This window comes from Dryobates pubescens, chromosome Z, assembly GCF_014839835.1.
Source record: "Dryobates pubescens isolate bDryPub1 chromosome Z, bDryPub1.pri, whole genome shotgun sequence".
Lineage (NCBI taxonomy): Eukaryota > Metazoa > Chordata > Aves > Piciformes > Picidae > Dryobates > Dryobates pubescens.
This window is the reverse complement of record NC_071657.1, coordinates 116,533,229-116,550,935: the sequence shown is the minus strand read 5'-3', so window position 1 is coordinate 116,550,935 and position 17,707 is coordinate 116,533,229. Positions and strand designations below refer to the sequence as shown.

Below are 17,707 nucleotides of genomic sequence, written 5' to 3'. Positions count from 1 at the left end.
AGTAAGTTTCTCAATTCTCTCCCTCAACCAAAGCACATGTAGACATTCTGCAATATCTTCATGGCCGAAGATAAAACACAATAGTAATCAGTAGTGCCACATTTTACAGTCAATCACTTCAAATAACCAAGAAAAAAAATGCTTTTATCTGAAAAGGAGGAATGTAGTTCAGTAGAAAGGGTGAGATTCACCTGCATTTAACTTCAGTACTCAAAAAGTCAAAGTGATCAAAGTCAATAGAGTGAGCTGTCCTCAAAGGACTATTTGTTGACATCCATCCTGAAGTTGGAAGAACGGCTCTTCAGATGGACTCTGGAGAGAGCTTAGATGAGACTCTTCTATTTCAGAGACAAGGGTTGTAAAAATACATCCTAAGCATAGAGTCCATTACATAAAGAAGACATAAATGAGTAGATTTTCAAGTTGAAAGGGGAAATTGAGTATTTTCTAAATACATAATTTTCTTGTTGTTTAGATGAGAATTGAAGCATAGATTTCATAAAGGCTTCCAATCTTGACTTGAACCCCAAATACATTTGCATTTTGTCCCAATCACTCTCCTGCTCAAAAATGTGTCCCTGCTATTTTGTTCTTACTTTTTCTTGGTGCCATTTGTTCTCACCAGGTTTTTCTGCATTGGAGTGACAGGCTCTATATTAAAAGCAGTAATACTCCTACGTTTAGAAAGCCAAGAATTGAGTTAATTCAATAATAGTCAAGCTTATATGAACAGCTTATCATAAAACTCAGGACTTCACTGAATAAACGTGGCATTTTTCATCAAAATCTGGGCAGCTGCTTGGAGAATGACAATAGAAATGAACCATTCAGCTGAATATTTCACTTCTTCAGTTGCTACAGAATGAGTCAAGTAATTCACTGAAGCAAAATGATAATTAGGAAAGTAAAATTCTCACAACAGAAAAAAAATGTTTTGTTCTCTTATTCTTTCCCCCAGTCAGTTCCATTTTTTAAGTCTTCTAATTAAAAGAGCTCAAAACAAAGACTTACTTTGCTTTAAGCGTTTCCTCTTGGAAATTCCACTGAGGGTCTTCCACTAGCTGCAGTTCTCGTAAAACACTCCCTGGCTTGTAAGCTGCATTGATCACCATGCTGAGAACCTATTGAGAGACAAAACCAACAACAGTGATGGGTTTAGATGTAGTCCTTGAATACACTGAATATGTTGCCAGGTGCTGCATAGACAGGAGTACCTTGCAGTGGGTAAGTGCTAGATGCAACATTGCAGATGACACATCAAACTGACAACCCCCCAAAATCTCCTGTTAATAAGTAATTTTTCTTTGAGGCAGACCTCACCCAAAGCAGATTTCAGTCACAGCATCCATATTGTCTCAATTTAGTAAGAAATGAAAATACTTCTGATGGCTGAACCACATGCAAAGCCACATGTACCATTACACACTGAATACTAAAGAGGAAATTCACATACTTGAGGTCAACAATATGCTTAAGCTCTGAGTGCTGCATGCCTTGACTGTATTAGCAGAATATTAATGAGGTCTACACAAAAAGAGTTTGCAGGAGGTGTGCCTGAAACCCAGTGTGTGTCCACTCTGCAACAAAACACATGCGCCAATCCATTTAATCCAAAGTCTCTGAGAATAAAAATGATCCCTACTATTGGCTAAGTCAATTCAAGATTTAATAGTCTACACTTGACCTAAGGAGATAAATACATGAAAAACAAATCTTTTAACAGCACCAGACCATGTGTTTGAACACTCTGCATTGTATGTACATGAATGACCCCACAGTAAGCCTGGATTGGGTTTGCTATAATTTAGCTCTTCAGTTAATGCCTGTTCTTAATTCTTTAGGGGAGGCCTGCAAATTATTTCAATTTGATGAGCATTAAATTGCCCAGGCACTTATGAACATGGTTCATCAGAAGTGAAAAACAGACTAGGCCATTCTGCCAAGGGCAATGTGTTTAGGCTTGTGTTTGGGTTTTTTTCAGGCTTGTTTGGAAGGTTTTTTTGTTGTGGTTTTTGGTGGTGGTGGTGATTGGTTGTGATTTTTTTGGCTTTGTTTGGCTTGGTTTTGGGGTGGGGTTTTTTTGGTCATTGGGGGGGTTTGGTTTTGTTTGTGGGTGTTGTTTTTTTAAATATACCAACCTGAGAATTTTCTGTCATTTTGATAACCTTATAGTAGTATTCATCTTGAGGCAAGGACTTCACTTAATGCTGCATAGTATCATGTAGAGTAGCAGTGGATGAGTTGCCTGGTTGTGCTATTTACTAGAAGGAAAATTTGACTTAATATTGGGCCCTTGGAAATAATACTCAAACTACTCTTCAAAAAAGTGCAATTGGAGACACCCAAGAGAAAAAGACATGGACCTGTCAGAGCAGGTCCAGAGGAAGCCACAAAAATGATCATAGAGATGAAACACCTCTGCTATGAAGAAAGGTTGAGAGAGCTTGGGTTGTTCAGCCCAGAAAAGGCTCTGAGGAGACATTATTGAAGACTTCTGGTACTTAAAGGGTGCCTGTAAGAAATGTGAGGACAGTGTTTTTAGCAGGGCCTGTTGCAACAGGAAAGGGGGCAAAAGAAGGTAGCTTCAGACTAGATAAGAGGAAGACATCTTTTATGATGAGGTGGGGAGTTGCTGACATAGATTGACCAGAGAGGTAGTAAAAGCCCCATTTCTGTAACCATTCAAGATCAGGTTAGACTGGGCTCAGAGCAACCTGCTCTAATTGAAGATGTCCCTGTTCACTGCAGCAGGGTAGGACTACATGATCTTTAAAGAACTCTTCCAACCCAAACCACAACATCATCTTATGCAGCTCTGTACATCTCAGAGCACCCTGAAGAAGGGTAGGAGCACACTTACTGTCTCACACAAGGGGTAACCACAACACAGATTTACTCATAGCTCTTCAGCTGGCTCCCATCTCACCACACAACACACTGTTCCAACTACTAAACCATACTGGTTCCTAAGACAACAAAAGAAAGCATCCAGCCAGCCATTCATCTATATCTTCTCTTGCCTGCCACTTGCTATACAATCCAATGGGGTGCTGGCCTTTGACAGAGACACTGAGTCCTGATGTAGGGAAACCAAAGGTAGGTTTTCAAAAATCGAGCACCTGTGTAGCTGCAACATTCATTCACAACTCATCAGATATGCTTCCCTCTGGATCAGCAAATCCAGGAAGTTATTTAATACCTACACAGTAGCTGTTAGGAAAGCTCTCCTTTAGCACACTTCTATACCCATCATGGTTGCCAGTGGGAAAGCCAGGAGCAGAAAGCAAGCACTTCTTGCTGACCAATTCCCATGGACAGTGCTGTCCTTCTTTATCAGGGTGATGGTGATTATGTGAGTTGTCAGAACAGTTAGGAAATGAGCAAGAAAAGAAAATACAACCCTGCAAATTACAGTGTGGCCACTACCCCAGACACCTAATCTACTGTAGCCCTTCCAAAGACATCCACAGTATCAGGACTTTTCTCAAAGCTGGTTCGTCACTGGCAGGACTCTGTTAACTTCTAAACTCTTTTTTTTAACAAAAAGATGTTTTGTAAGAACAATCATTTCCCTTTAAGCTGTTCCTTAAAACCTCTGGCTTTTAACCTTCTTGTATCTCAAAGAAGGCACTAGGTTTGGCATTTTACAGCAGAAAGTGGTCTGTAATAGTGTTAACAGTCTCACTTTCTAACAAAATTATTGCTTCATATTCCACATTAATAAACACTAGGGAGAAAGAATAACATTTGTTCTTGTGGAAAAATTAATGGTGATTGAACTGAAAACAGTGAAGAAATCTAGACCAGTTTCCAGCTTTCTATGGAGATGGAAAGCTACTGCAACTGTAAAAGACTGGTCACATTTTGATCTAATTCACTAAATTCCTCTTAGATGGAGTGTGACCAGCCTAAGATTTTGGAAGCTTATTTTCAGCCCTCTCCATCAGGAATCATTTGGTTGCAGCCAGTGTGCCTTGAAGCAGAGCGGTGGATTGGATAACACCAGACAGTGCTCCTATGCATCTGTGGGCTTTTTTTACTTTGGTACTGCTGAACCAGAGTCAAGCAGGGTGGAGTTCACATCTTTGAGAATGATCACACAACACCACCACAAACCTCTACCCAATCCCATAAGCACCTGACATCTTTGGTATAAAGTTTTCTATGTCACAAGGGGCCTTTTACATGCATGTCTAGACATGTCTGGTGCCATGGAGCAGTTCAGCACATTTCTTCTCATGATAGCTTTTTGGTATTCACACAATTCCCACCTCTTCACTGCTTTTCATTAATGGTCCCAACCCTGGATGAACCTTTCTCAGGAGTTATCACTGGTGAGGTGCACTTCAAAATACCATCACAACTCTTCTGTTCAAGAGCCCAATGATCATCATCCTTACGAAGAGAAACTCAATTTCCTTCCTCTGAGATACAAGCCCACATCTCCCACCTACAAAGAGAGACTCTAGTTCCCAGGCTAGCCTCAGGCAGAACAATAAACAGTTCTCTTACTTTACTTGGAACAATGATACATCTGTATGACAGAGAGAGAAGGGGGGGAAAAGAGTTATTTGGGATTCTTTCATTGGATGATCAAGGATCTAAAAGTGAGGTTTTTCAGTCATGGTTAAAGCACTTAGGTGTTAATACACTTACGACAGTCCATGACACTTCAAAAATACAAATGTCCACCTCCTAAGCTGGAGAAACTAATAGAGAAGAACTGAATAGCACAGACCAGCCTTGAGGAGGAATGCTCCTGCAGAAACACAATTTGTATCTTTCCAGACTATAGAGGTTTCTGCCATTCCAACACCAAATCTGATCACTAACAATAATGCTATCAGCCTAGCTCAATCGTACACCTAAGGCTCAGTGCAAGCTACTTAATTTTCCAAGCACCATGATTTAATTATGCAAATTTCTCTTAAGAAGTCATGCTGTGCTAAAAGAAAAAAAAATGAAAAAAAAAATATCAAATTGCAGAGTGCAACAACAGCCTTCCTTCACAAATGCTGGCTGATTTTTCCTGTCTTCATCAGTTGGACAGTCACATTACTTTCCAGTCCGTTTTCTTTTCTAGAGAATAGAATAGAATAGAAAGAGCAAGGTGTCTTAAAAATAGTAAGCATAGTAAGCAATGAGGCTAATTAGTATTTCCCTAAGATACAGTGGGTTATAGATCATCTGAAATCTCAAAAAGACGCCTCGTTTTGTTTTACACTGTTGCCATGGTAAGTTGTTGGCATAGATGGAAGAAATGTTCAGAAGAGGTTTTTAGATATTCTGAAGCTGGCAGTGTGTTTATTTTAATTTAACTTCAAGTTAGCATTTGTTACATATCTTAGCTACTATGCAGTCACTATTTGTCAGCCCAGATGCAGTTGTTGGACGGCAATAGCTGATGTTGCATTTGGCTCCAAGTTTCAACTTCTTTCTCAAACAAGTACCTCAGGAATGAGATAAGCTTTACAGATGATGTTAAACAACGGGCATTGACATCTTGCTTGCCTCTTGAGATGAAAGAAACCACAATAAAGCACTGATCCCAACAGAAACTTGTGCTGGAACCAGGAATAATGACCAGTTAGGCTTTAAAAGTATTTCTGGCACTAGATAGTACAAGAGTTACTTGTCACTTACCTGTGGATACAAGGATACATGCACACACACAGAGAACTAAAATCAGTATTTTTGACCATACTACCAAATCAGTTGCAGTTGCTCTAAAGATCTGGCTGGGAAATCTTGCTCAAGGGCTGCCATTCTGGAAAGTACCTTAGCTTCCTCCCTGCAGAGCTCACAACCATTGAATCCAACACTAGGACAAAGCAACTGGGCAGAAATCAGGGGGATACAGTGAGAATGCAGAGCTTGGCAGAGATGTTCTGTTGGAAGAAAAGTGCTGCACAAAAGCAAATCTGCTTCTCTCCTGACATCCTGTCCTGTTCTCCTGACATCCCATGTAAGAGCAGCCCACTGTACTCATATGGAAGGAGAAGCTCCTATTCCACACTACAAGGGTATCTCCTAATCTTGTTCAATCCAGAAGCAAGCGGTACTGATCCATATCCATCTTACTATTAGTATTCAGGTGAGTAGCACCAGTTGGTTTGGAACTGAATCTAGGATAATGCTTCACTGGTGCAGTGATGGAGGTAAGGAAGGGCAAAAGAGGGTTGAAGAGCGTTGTGAACTACAGCTGTACAACATTTTTTGATATAACTCTCACGCTTCCATGTGGAGAAAGGCAGAGAATGGGGAGCTACTCCCTCAGCACCTATCCAGGAGCAAGGTCTCACATCACCTGGTGCTATTAGTGAAAGGACATCTGTTTTATTCTTTCTTTAGGCAGTCTAGGTCAGGAATGAGGCAGGAGTTGGTTGTTCAACTGTTTTTAGTGTGGAGTTTCCATAAGTGTCAAACACAGCATCTCCATTATGGAGACTGCTGCCCACTGTGGACTGTCTGGCAACCAGGACAAATTTTTGACTAGAGTGCCTCTAAAACCAGTGAGCTATGAGTGGAGACCAGGGTGATTAGAAAACCTCTCATCAGAGTGCTGTTTTGAGTTCTCCTTCCCACCCTCCTCTGTTTGTTGCCAGAGTAAATCCCATGTATAATTTATCTATTCCAGACAAGTTATGCTGATACATAATTTACAATAGCCTGCAATTTTCCTATATAGTGAGAGAGATCATTATAGTACATTTGCATTCTTGGGGCCACAGCACCAGCAGGTGTAAAGCAAGAAAAAGGCATCAAGATCAGTACCAAAACTGGGTTTGGAGAGATAGAGACCCTCTTGAGCTCTTCAGCTGTACAAAGCCTTGGTCTTGGGCTTTAGGAGATACGTTCTGCACTCTTCTCACCACTCAGCTCTGCAGCCCTTTTGGGTGCTCTGGCAGCTGCCACAGATCTTTGTTTCAACGTAGGGATGTCTACTTTGCCACTTCTTGCTTCCCTTATGTGCTGGGTAGCCTTATCCTCCCCCTTGCTCACATTTTTGAGAGCTGCTGACTGGTTTCTCTTCACCCTTTCCAGAATTTGAACCTGGTCCTTGTATCCAGACTAAGCAATACTGGGCCCCTGTTGTTCAGCCCCTTGGGAAGTCATTCATGTCTCTAAAAGCAAGGTGATCAGGTCCCACTGACACTGCTACTTTCTCCCTCAGCAAGCAGTTCTGAAAGGAGGAAAAGCAAGGGAAAACAGGCTTCCTGCAGGAAACTTGTGTTGGTTTCCACCATCGGTAAGTGGCCCCACTCTTGAGGGGAGAAGCTGGTGCTACATCTATGCAACAAAGCCCTAAGACATGGGAGGACAACCTGGCAGAAGCTTTGCACTGCTTATGTTTTCAAAATCCAGATTACAGGAGGAAAGGAGGAAGAACCATTAGCATAAGCATTGACTGTGCATGCCTCATGTTTCCCCCATGTTGCTTTTTCATTGCCTGTTTTTCAAGCAGCAGCAGATTGCTAACGCTCCCCAGCAGCAAGCCGCCATGGACTTGCTTTCAAATTTGGCAGCTGTCAACTTTTGCTCTGCAGTCATTTTATCCTGCTTTCTGCTGAAGGTTATTTTTGACTCGATTCTTTGAGACCCAAGAGCTCCACCTGCACAAGCAGCTGGATTACTGGGAGCTCTTCACGGCCCAGCTTTCACCAACGTTAAACAACTATCAGTGCTGTTGTGTATAAAGCAGGTGATGAAGTGAATGGGGACACAAGAGTCACTCTACAGCCCTGTACAGAGGTGTTTTCAAAAGTGGTGGGTGATGTGGGAGGAATCTCATCTTTTGGGTACTTCTGTTAAGGGCTGGAATTCATCTCATTTCAGACAACTGCAAACATCCTGAGCTGGGTACTGAGGGTCTTGCAAAGACATCAGATAAAAGGGAAGTCAGAAGTTCTCATGCTTTTGCATGAGAGCTCAGATATGTCCCTGCATCCACATCAAGCAGCTTTTACCTAGGTACACACCTGAAAGTTGGAAGATCAAACTGAAATGGTGTATAAGGTATTGGTGATAGTTTATCCAGTAGTACTATCTCTGTCCTCTGTTCGTCACTTTGCCTTTCATCTGTATATGGACAGTCACCTTTGTGGAAAATATTTATGAATTTTTTCAGACAAGCTAGCTTTTCTCTGAGGTCAGCAGCAAGCACTCAACAGTGGATTTGGCTCTGATTAATTCAGGATGAAGTGAACAGATGACGGTGCTCTGCCATGCCTGCTGCATGAGATTAACCCATTCGCATTCAGTGACAGCTGGGCACACCACAACTTCCACTCAGCACATCACATGCTCTCCTTTCTCAGCTTTCTGTTCTAGTCACTTTGGATCTTGATGGTTGAGGCCTCATCAGACCATGGCCACTTATACAAAGGTGCTACCCACACTGACCCTGCTGGCTCAACAGCAGTGTAGGTGCTGAGAAATATGTAGATAGCACCTAAGTCCTCCTCGGGGATAATTCCAGTCAGAACATAAATTCTCTCCACCATTAGATGAAACTTGCTCCTAACCAACAGGACTGCCCATGTTTCAAAAATGTCCCCTCTCCCATCAAAACCCACAATGTATATACCCGCCCTATCTTCCCAGCTTCCAGCTTTGACTTAGGGAAACCATTACAGAGTTCCAGGTGCATTTTAGGTGCATTGTTTTCAAATTCTGGGCCTGGCAGCCCATGGCCCATGCTTTCCCCTGAAATCCCCCCAAAAGATAGCTTGAGCCGTACCTCTTTGAGGACCAGCACGCACTTGCCAGGCCCGACAGACTGAGGTAGCTCTGCTATTCTGCCTTTGTTTAAATATGGACCTGAGAAGCAGCGGTGGTTGATGTAGAGCTGGGGGCAGCAGTATCTCCCATTGATGGTGCCTGCAAGGAGAAAGTAGTATTGATGTGCTTGTAGCACTTTAGTACAGTAAATCAAGGGCCCTTCTTCTTCCTCTTAGATGTTGGAGAAGAAGAGAAAAGTAAAGGAGGCATAAGTCTTCCTTGAGGTAGAAGGTAAAGAAGGCTTTTCTATTTTAATCTGTCTGGCACAGGGAAAAGCAAGTGCTTTTAATAGCAGCCGATTTGGCTGCACGTTCTACCAAAAGGAGAACTGGGAAAGGATTTCATTCATAACGTGACCCTCTTTCATAATTCACATCACAGATGGACATGAGCAACTCAGTTGCAACTTGCCAGAAAGGGAATGCATTAGCTGCCTCTCACAGATACAGAACCAGCTCAGGGAGAAAATTGAGGTGGAGAGCTCTACAAACCCCTTTTCAGCCACTGTCCAACCCTGGGCACTGTGGTACCATTCCCCTGACCCAACATGGGTCTACAGAGCTACTGTCTTTGCCTAGGCAATTACTCTGGACTTCTTTATAGCCCATGGAGAGAAGTGGCTACTTCTAGATGTGGTTAATGTGCCATCCAAGTGGTTATCCACTTTTTGGTTATCATACCCCCCAACAGCCCTTTTCTCCCCATTTGATTGTAATGGAGCCCTGGGATGCTGGCTCAGATGTCAATGTGTGTCTTGCAGCCTGCTGAAATAAAGTGAATTAAGTTCTGCCTTTCCTGCTGTGTCTACGCAATTAACGGGATGAATATTGCACTCTCAGCCCCTCCTGCCATTGCTAAAGGGAAGAAAACTTTGCCTTTAGCAGAAGTAGCAGCCATGCCACACAGTCCCGATGCCAGCAGAGGGACTCATTAAGTCCTGGTGCAAGCAATTTCATTGATGACAATTAAAAAGTTGCATCCATCTCCACAAAGGCTTCATTAACACAGCCCTACCATCCTCAGCTGGAATAGGTAACCTACAGCGGAACTCTGATAATCTCAGCAAGACATGCAGAGGACCAGATCCTCACATGCTGAACATCAGACTCCCCACACTATTGTTGCGTTTGCATCACCTCACAGATGTGGTCTCAGCTCCCCACCCATATGACACACTCATTCCTTTTTTGGGGTCACATTCATCCATACATGCCACAGGTCCTTGAAATAAAAACACTGCTGAGCAGCCTTACCTGTTGTATCTGGCTGAGGAACTGGGCAGAGGTCATGAGGTATTTTCTCAACAGGCACTGTGGATGGTAACCTGTTAAACAGAAACTCACTGTATTTAATAATGTCAGACCAGGCAGAGGGGCACAACCAGCCTTCAGGCTGTACCAGGAGATAAGCCAACACCTGCCTGGACCAAGGAATGGAGATACCTGAAATGCAAACCCACTTCCACAGAGTTTTTTGGAGTCCTGGGCAAGTATATTGAAGAAAGAGGAGCCAGATTCACTCCTCCTCAAAAAATACACTCTAGTTTGTGAGCCTTAGCCCTTCAGGATGCAGATATTCACATTCAAGTCCTTAAACTCTAGCTTATAGAAACTTCAAGGATTAGGTAGGAAAATGCCCTCCTGGTACATGTCTGTCTTTCATAAGCATGCCTTACTGACCATCAGACACCTGCTACACTGTCCCAGCTAGTAAAATGTTTCTACTGCGAAGACTCTTTTATATGTTCACATTTTAAATTTAAAGGACACACCCCACACCCCACACCTTGGCAACTCTCCTGCAGTATCTGGACAGTAGTTACTGAAGTCATTCAGGTGCTGTGTATCATTTCTCCTGGAAGACCTGACCCATCTCACTAAAAATATCATGGAGTAACACAATCACTCATGTTGAAAAAGACCTCTGAGATCATTAACACCACCACGACCACTAAACCATATCCCAAAGTGCCATGTCTACACATTTCCTGAACACCTCCACAGACTGTGAATCCACCACCTCCCTGGGCAGCCTGTTCCAATGCTTGACCACTCTTTCAGTAAAGAATTTTCCTAATATCCAAACTAAACCAGGTGCAACTTGAGCTCATTGCCTCTCACCTATCACTAGTTACTTAGGAGAAGAAACCAACCCCCACCTCACTACATCCTCCTTTCAGTTAGTTGTAGAGAGCAAGGAGGTCACCCCTCAGTCTCCTCTTCTACAAACTAAACAAAAACAATTCCCTCAGCCTGTTCTCCAGGTCGTTTGCCAGCTTTGTTGCCCTTCTCTGGTGTTCCAGCACCTCAATATCTTTCTTACAGTAAGCTGAACACAGTACTTCTGGTGTGCCCTCACCAGTGCTGGGTACAGATGGACAATCTCTTCCCTACTCCTGCTGGCCACACTATTCCTAATACAAACCAAGATGCTGTAAGCCTCAGCCACCTGAGCACACTGCTGGCGTGTGTTCAGCTGTCTGTCAACCAGCATCCCCAGGTGCTGTTCTGCTGGGCAGCACCTTAAACAACACCTTAAACAATCCTCTCAAACAACAGAAACTTACTGTTTTTCTGGTTGCACCACTGCAATCCTTCTCTTCCTTCGCACTGTAAAAATGAAGCAAGGAAGAAAATAAAACAGTGGTTTACTCTTCTGTCTTATAAAATATGCCCATAACACATAAAAACGTGGTATAAATATGCTGGCTATAAAATGACTCCTAACACAATGAAATGGTGTTTAATTACTATCGTCATCTTTTCCTGGTGTTTTTTAAGTAAGTCACTACATCATTAAAACCTACTTTAAAGATGTAATAATACATTTAATCTTTCCTCTGGAATGCTAATATCGTATTTTATGGGATCAGTATAAAAAAGAATTAAAATAAAATCACAAATATTTTTCTCCACACAGCAACACATATGGATAAGATTACATTTTACAAGCATGATTACCTCCAGCATAATTTATCCCTAGCTATAAATTGCGATAAAGCTGCATAATGTTGCCATAGCAGTATTCTCCCAAATTAGGCCCTGGCTGCTGATTTTTAACTTAAGCATATTTAACTCTTCAAAAGGGATGACACATTTTAAAATTTGCCTTTCAGATGTTAATTAATATAAGCAGAGAGGTTAATTTTTAATCTGCTGGCTTGAGATGGGGTTAGATAGTTTCTGCTAAGAACAGAAGACCAACACCAAGCCACCAAATACTCATGAACTGTATTTGAATGCAAATGGAAAGGAAAACAATTGGTCTTCATATGCAGTAGAGGCAGGAGAAAATACTACAGGTTTAATTGTGCTGGGAAAGATTTAAATTAAACACTAAGGAAATCTCTGAGCCGGTCAGAGCAGTGAAATAATGGGATAGACACCCCAGGAAGGGGCAGAAATTCCATCACAGGAGACGTGCAGCTCCGGGTTTCGACAAGCAGCCCCTGGTTTTGACAAGCAGCCCCTGGTTTCAGAGGGAGTACCTGAATAGCCTGTTTGTGTCCACTCTACCCTACATTTTATGTTGTGTTTAGGTTTTTTTTCCCCAGTCTGAGGTCCAGTGTCCATAATTCACTCAGGTGGGTGCCTGAGAACTTTGCTCAGGGAACAAAAGCTGGTATCACTCTAATGATCCCACAGCAAATCCACAACCCATGCTGTGCAATTCCTAACCACGCAGCAGCCTTTTCCAGCACAAACAATCCAAGTTTTAAAGGAACTGATCACACAGAAAAGTACAAATTGCATAATGCCAATGCTGCAGAGTTTGGTCACTGATTAGACTTACTACTATTTATTACAGTACACTGACAGCCTGGTTACCAGTCAGCTAGTTAGGTTGGCAGTATCAATAACTGAATTACAGACATAAGATAAACTCCCTGATAAATCTGTTGATGTGGTATCTGTGCTGCTTGAGGTTTCCGTGTACTTACAAACAGCTTTGTGTGGTGGAGTTAGGTTATAAGCATTCGCCTCACACCAGCCAACAGGGAAAATGTCCATAGACTCTACATCAACTATGTACTCTGGAGAAGGCATCTGTAAACCTATAAACACAAATTTATAATGTAATTTAGACATGGGAATACCAAGCTCAGAGTCATTCAAGCATTCATCATGATCCAAGGGAAGCAAATGATGGAACACGCAAAAATAAATCTGTTTCCCTGCATAAAAATCAGGCATCATTTCATCTTCAATTTTGCACAGACAGCAATGATAAGGCTGTTGCATTTACCATGCAATGTTATTCCAAATAAAATCCCCATTAAGAGCACACTAAGGGTGAGCAGTGAAGCAGCCAAAAGCCAGTGTGGTTAAACATGCATGACTTTCTTTAAACAAGACAGCCTGATTGACCCTTTTGTTTTTTTGTAGAGTCACACAAGCAAGTTAACAGAAAGCCAACTCTTACAGGTAAGAGTGCACATGGGCTGTAACAGGATAGTAGCTAATCTGATAAGCCTTTATACTACAACCTCCTTCTGAAGCTTTGTCATCTAGTTCTGCCCTTGAGTCACTGTTTTTAAGGTTGGGATATGACCCTCTTCTGTCTAGAGGTGCTGTGAATTCTTCGAGGGATCCTCACTACAACATAACCAGAACACTCAATAAGGGAATCATAAAATCACAGAATAACAGGTTGGAAGGGATCTTAAGGATCATCTTTTTCAACCTTGCTTGGGAAAACCATAGTCTAGACAAGATGGCCCAGCATTCTCTCCAGCTGAATTTTGAAAGTGTCCAATACTGAGGAATCTACCACTTCCCTGGGGAGATTATTCCAATGGCTTGTTGTCTTCGTGAAAAAACTTTCCTCTTGTATCTAATCAGAATCTCTCCAGGAGTAACTTGTATCCATTATTCCTTGTCTTTTCCACATAACTCCTCACAAAAATGGAGTTTCCCTTTTCTTTGGAGCCACACTTTGAATACTGGAACATGGTGAGGTGGTCTTCCCTGAGACTTCTTGTCTCCAAACTCAATAAATCTAGTTCTCAGCCTTCCCTAATATCACAGTATCCCAGTCCTTGGATCATCTTTGTGGCCCTTGTCTGGACCCTCTCTGGCCTGTCCACATTTCTTTTGTATAGCGGGGTTGAAAACTGAACTTGGTATTCCAGGTGTGTCCTGACAAGCACTGAGTAAAGTGGGATAATGACTTCTTTATCTCTGTCAGTGATGCCTTTGTTGATGGAACTGAGCGTCCTGTTGGCTTTCTTTGCTGCAACAGGAGACTATTTACTCACACTGAGCCTACTGTCTACCTGGACCCCTTCCACAGAGCTACTCTTCAGCCAGGTAGATTCTAGCCACCTGTGCTGTATTCCTGGATTGTTTTTCCAGGTGCAAGACCTAACACTTGTCTTTGTTGAACAATACAGCCTTATTAGGCAGTATAAAAACCCCAGTGGGAGAGAGGCACTAAGATCTCTGGAATAACAATGACTCCAAAACTCCCAACAAAAATCTTTCCTTAAAGCAAATCTCTTCCACTTTGGTCATTGGGAGGGGCTGAAACTAGTCCCCTCAGGCAAGAGTCTGGGGGCAGTAAGCTAGGGTCAGAGGCCAAACCAGCAGCCCAGCTGAGGTGCATGTACACTAATGCACGAAGCATGGGAAACAAACAAGAGGAGCTGGAAGCCTTGTTGCAGCAGGAAAGTTATGACGTAGTTGCCATCACGGAGACGTGGTGGGATAGCTCACATGACTGGAGTGCTGCAATTGATGGCTACAAGCTTTTCAGGAGAGATAGGCAAGGAAGAAGGGGTGGAGGGGTGGCCATGTACATCAGGGAGGCACTAGATGCCATTGAGCTAGAGATTAGGGACAATCAGGTTGAATGCTTGTGGGCAAGAATTAGAGGGAAGACCGGTAGGGCAGACATCCTGGTTGGAGTCTGTTATAGACCACCCAACCAGGAGGATGATGTCGACGAAGCATTCTATAGACAGCTTAAGGCTGTCTCAAGATCTCCTGACCTTGTCCTTATGGGCGACTTCAACCTGCCTGACATCTGTTGGGATCTCAACACAGCAGAGAGGAGGCAGTCTAGGAGGTTCTTAGACTGCATGGAGGACAGCTTCTTATCCCAGGTACTGCGTGAGCCTACCAGGGGCAAGGCTATGCTTGACCTCCTCTTCACCAACAGGGAAGGGCTGGTGGGTGATGTGGTGGTCGGAGGCTGTTTAGGGGCCAGTGACCATGAAATAATAGAATTTTCAGTATTCAGTCAAGCTAAGAGGGGCAGCAAGAAGACCTCCACTCTGGACTTCCGGAGGGCGGACTTCAGGTTGCTCAAGGAAATAATTCAGAGGGTTCCTTGGGAGAAAGCCCTTAAAAATAAAGGGGTCCAGGAGGGCTGGACCTGCTTCAAGAAAGAGCTGATGAAGGCTCAGGAGCAGGCTGTGCCAATGTGCCGGAAGAGGAGCCGCCGGGGCAGACGGCCAGCCTGGCTGTGTAATGAACTTTTAATTGAACTAAGGGAAAAAAAGAGGGTGTATAATCTGTGGAAGAAAGGTGAGGCAACCCATGGAATGTTTAAAGAGGTTGCTAGGGCATGTAGGAGAAAAATTAGGGAGGCAAAAGCATATTTGGAACTTAAACTGGCCTCTGATGTGAAGGACAACAAAAAGTCCTTCTATAAATATATTAATAGCAAGAGGAAGGGCAGGGACAACCTCCACTCCTTGGTTGACATGGAAGGAAATGTTGTAACACAGGATGAGGAAAAGGCAGAGGTACTTAACACCTTCTTTACCTCAGTTTTTACTAGCTGGAAAGAACGTCTACCAGACAGCTGGCCTGCAGAACTGGCAGAGGGAGCCAGGGAGCTGCATGGTTTCCCTGTGTTCCATGAGCAAGTGATAGGAGCTCTCCTCAGCAGCTTGGACCCCCACAAGTCCATGGGACCAGATGGGATCCATCCTAGGGTGCTGAGAGAGCTGGCAGATGAGCTGGCCAAGCCACTCTCCATTATTTTTCATCAGTCCTGGCTCACTGGAGAGATCCCAGCTGACTGGAAGCTGGCCAACGTGGTACCCATCCACAAGAAGGGCCGGTTGGATGAGCCAGGGAATTACAGGCCTGTCAGCCTGACCTCAGTGCCAGGAAAGATTATGGAGCAGGTCATCCTGAGTGCAATCACACAACACTTAGAGGATGGCCAAGGGATCAGGCCCAGCCAGCATGGGTTTAGGAAGGGCAGGTCCTGCCTGACCAACCTGATCTCCTTCTATGATCAGGTGACCCGCCTGGTGGATGTGGGGAGGCCTGTGGATGTAGTCTACCTGGACCTCAGCAAGGCCTTTGACACCGTTCCCCATAGCAAACTCCTGGCCAAGCTGTCAGCCCATGGCTTGGATGGGAGCACACTGAGATGGGTTAGGAACTGGCTGGAGGGCCGAGCCCAGAGAGTGGTAGTGAATGGTGCCACATCCAGCTGGCAGCCAGTCACCAGTGGTGTGCCCCAGGGATCAGTACTGGGCCCCTTGCTCTTTAACATCTTTATTGATGATCTGGACGAGGGCATCGAGTCCATCATCAGTAAATTTGCTGACGACACCAAGCTGGGCGCAGGAGTTGATCTGCTGGAGGGTAGAGAGGCTCTGCAGAGGGACCTCGACAGGCTGGGCAGATGGGCAGAGTCCAACGGCATGAGATTTAACACATCCAAGTGCCGGGTTCTGCACATTGGCCACAGCAACCCCATGCAGAGCTACAGGCTGGGGTCAGAGTGGCTGGAGAGCAGTCAGGCTGAGAGGGACCTGGGGGTGCTGGTCGACGGTAGACTGAACATGAGCCTGCAGTGTGCCCAGGCAGCTAAGAGGGCCAATGGCATCCTGGCCTGCATCAGGAACAGTGTGGCCAGCAGGAGCAGGGAGGTCATTCTGCCCCTGTACACTGCACTGGTTAGGCCGCACCTTGAGTACTGTGTCCAGTTCTGGGCCCCTCAGTTTAGGAAGGATGTTGACTTGCTGGAACGAGTCCAGAGAAGAGCAACAAAGTTGGTGAGGGGTTTGGAACATAAGCCCTACGAGGAGAGGCTGAGGGAGCTGGGGTTGCTTAGCCTGGAGAAGAGGAGACTCAGGGGTGACCTTATTACTCTCTACAACTACCTGAAGGGAGGTTGTAGACAGACGGATGTTGGTCTCTTCTCCCAGGCAAGCAGTACCAGAACAAGAGGACACAGTCTCAGGCTGCGCCAGGGGAGATACAGGCTGGATGTTAGAAAAAAGTTCTATACAGAAAGAGTGATTGCACATTGGAATGGGCTGCCTGGGGAGGTGGTGGAGTCACCATCACTGGAGGTTTTTAGGAGAAGACTTGACGGGGTACTTGGTGCTGTGGGTTAGTTGCTTGGGCGGAGTTGGATTGGTTGATGGGTTGGACGCGATGATCTTGAAGGTCTCTTCCAACCTGGTTTATTCTATGTATTCTATGTATTCTATGTATTATGGCTCCTTTAGAAGAAACTCTCCTGTCTTATGTGGATCACACTCAAAGCCCATTACAGCTGCTGGCTATGAATTCATGTGAAAACAAATCTGAGTCCCGAGTCAAGACATCATTTAATTACTCCAAGTCCATCTGCTCTGGGCTGACCTGGCCAGGAACTTCACCCTCTTCTGCCATTTCCAACCTAGGACCCATAGCTCTAGCATCAGCATAAGATGATCTCCTAATAAAAGCGACGAAAGGAGCAGCAGCTTCCCTCGCAGTATCCACACCTTTACATCTGTTACAACATCTTTGCCTCCTGCTTAATGCAGCAGCATTTGACTGTTCACAGATAGATGACTACAGAGAACTTCCCACTAATGAATGCTCATCAAGAGCTTGCAGTGTAATTGAAACAGTAATTGAACTTTGTGATGGGAACGGCACTGAGGCTGAGATGCAGCATTTGGATCAATCTT

At 44.1% G+C, this 17,707-nt stretch overlaps 1 protein-coding gene across 2 annotated transcripts in view; it reads right to left on the bottom strand.

The window, feature by feature from the left end:
• The window catches only part of SFMBT2 (Scm like with four mbt domains 2), a 121,928-nt gene that overhangs the window by 12,500 nt on the left and 91,721 nt on the right, over positions 1 to 17,707 (bottom strand). For both annotated transcript variants that reach the window (XM_009900248.2, XM_054177977.1), the window contains 5 exons: positions 12,722 to 12,835; positions 11,348 to 11,390; positions 10,035 to 10,105; positions 8,741 to 8,880; positions 1,012 to 1,121 (listed from right to left, as the gene is read on the bottom strand). In XM_009900248.2, coding sequence (XP_009898550.1) covers positions 1,012 to 1,121; positions 8,741 to 8,880; positions 10,035 to 10,105; positions 11,348 to 11,390; positions 12,722 to 12,835 — 478 coding nt within the window. The remainder of the gene's footprint in view (positions 1 to 1,011; positions 1,122 to 8,740; positions 8,881 to 10,034; positions 10,106 to 11,347; positions 11,391 to 12,721; positions 12,836 to 17,707) is intronic.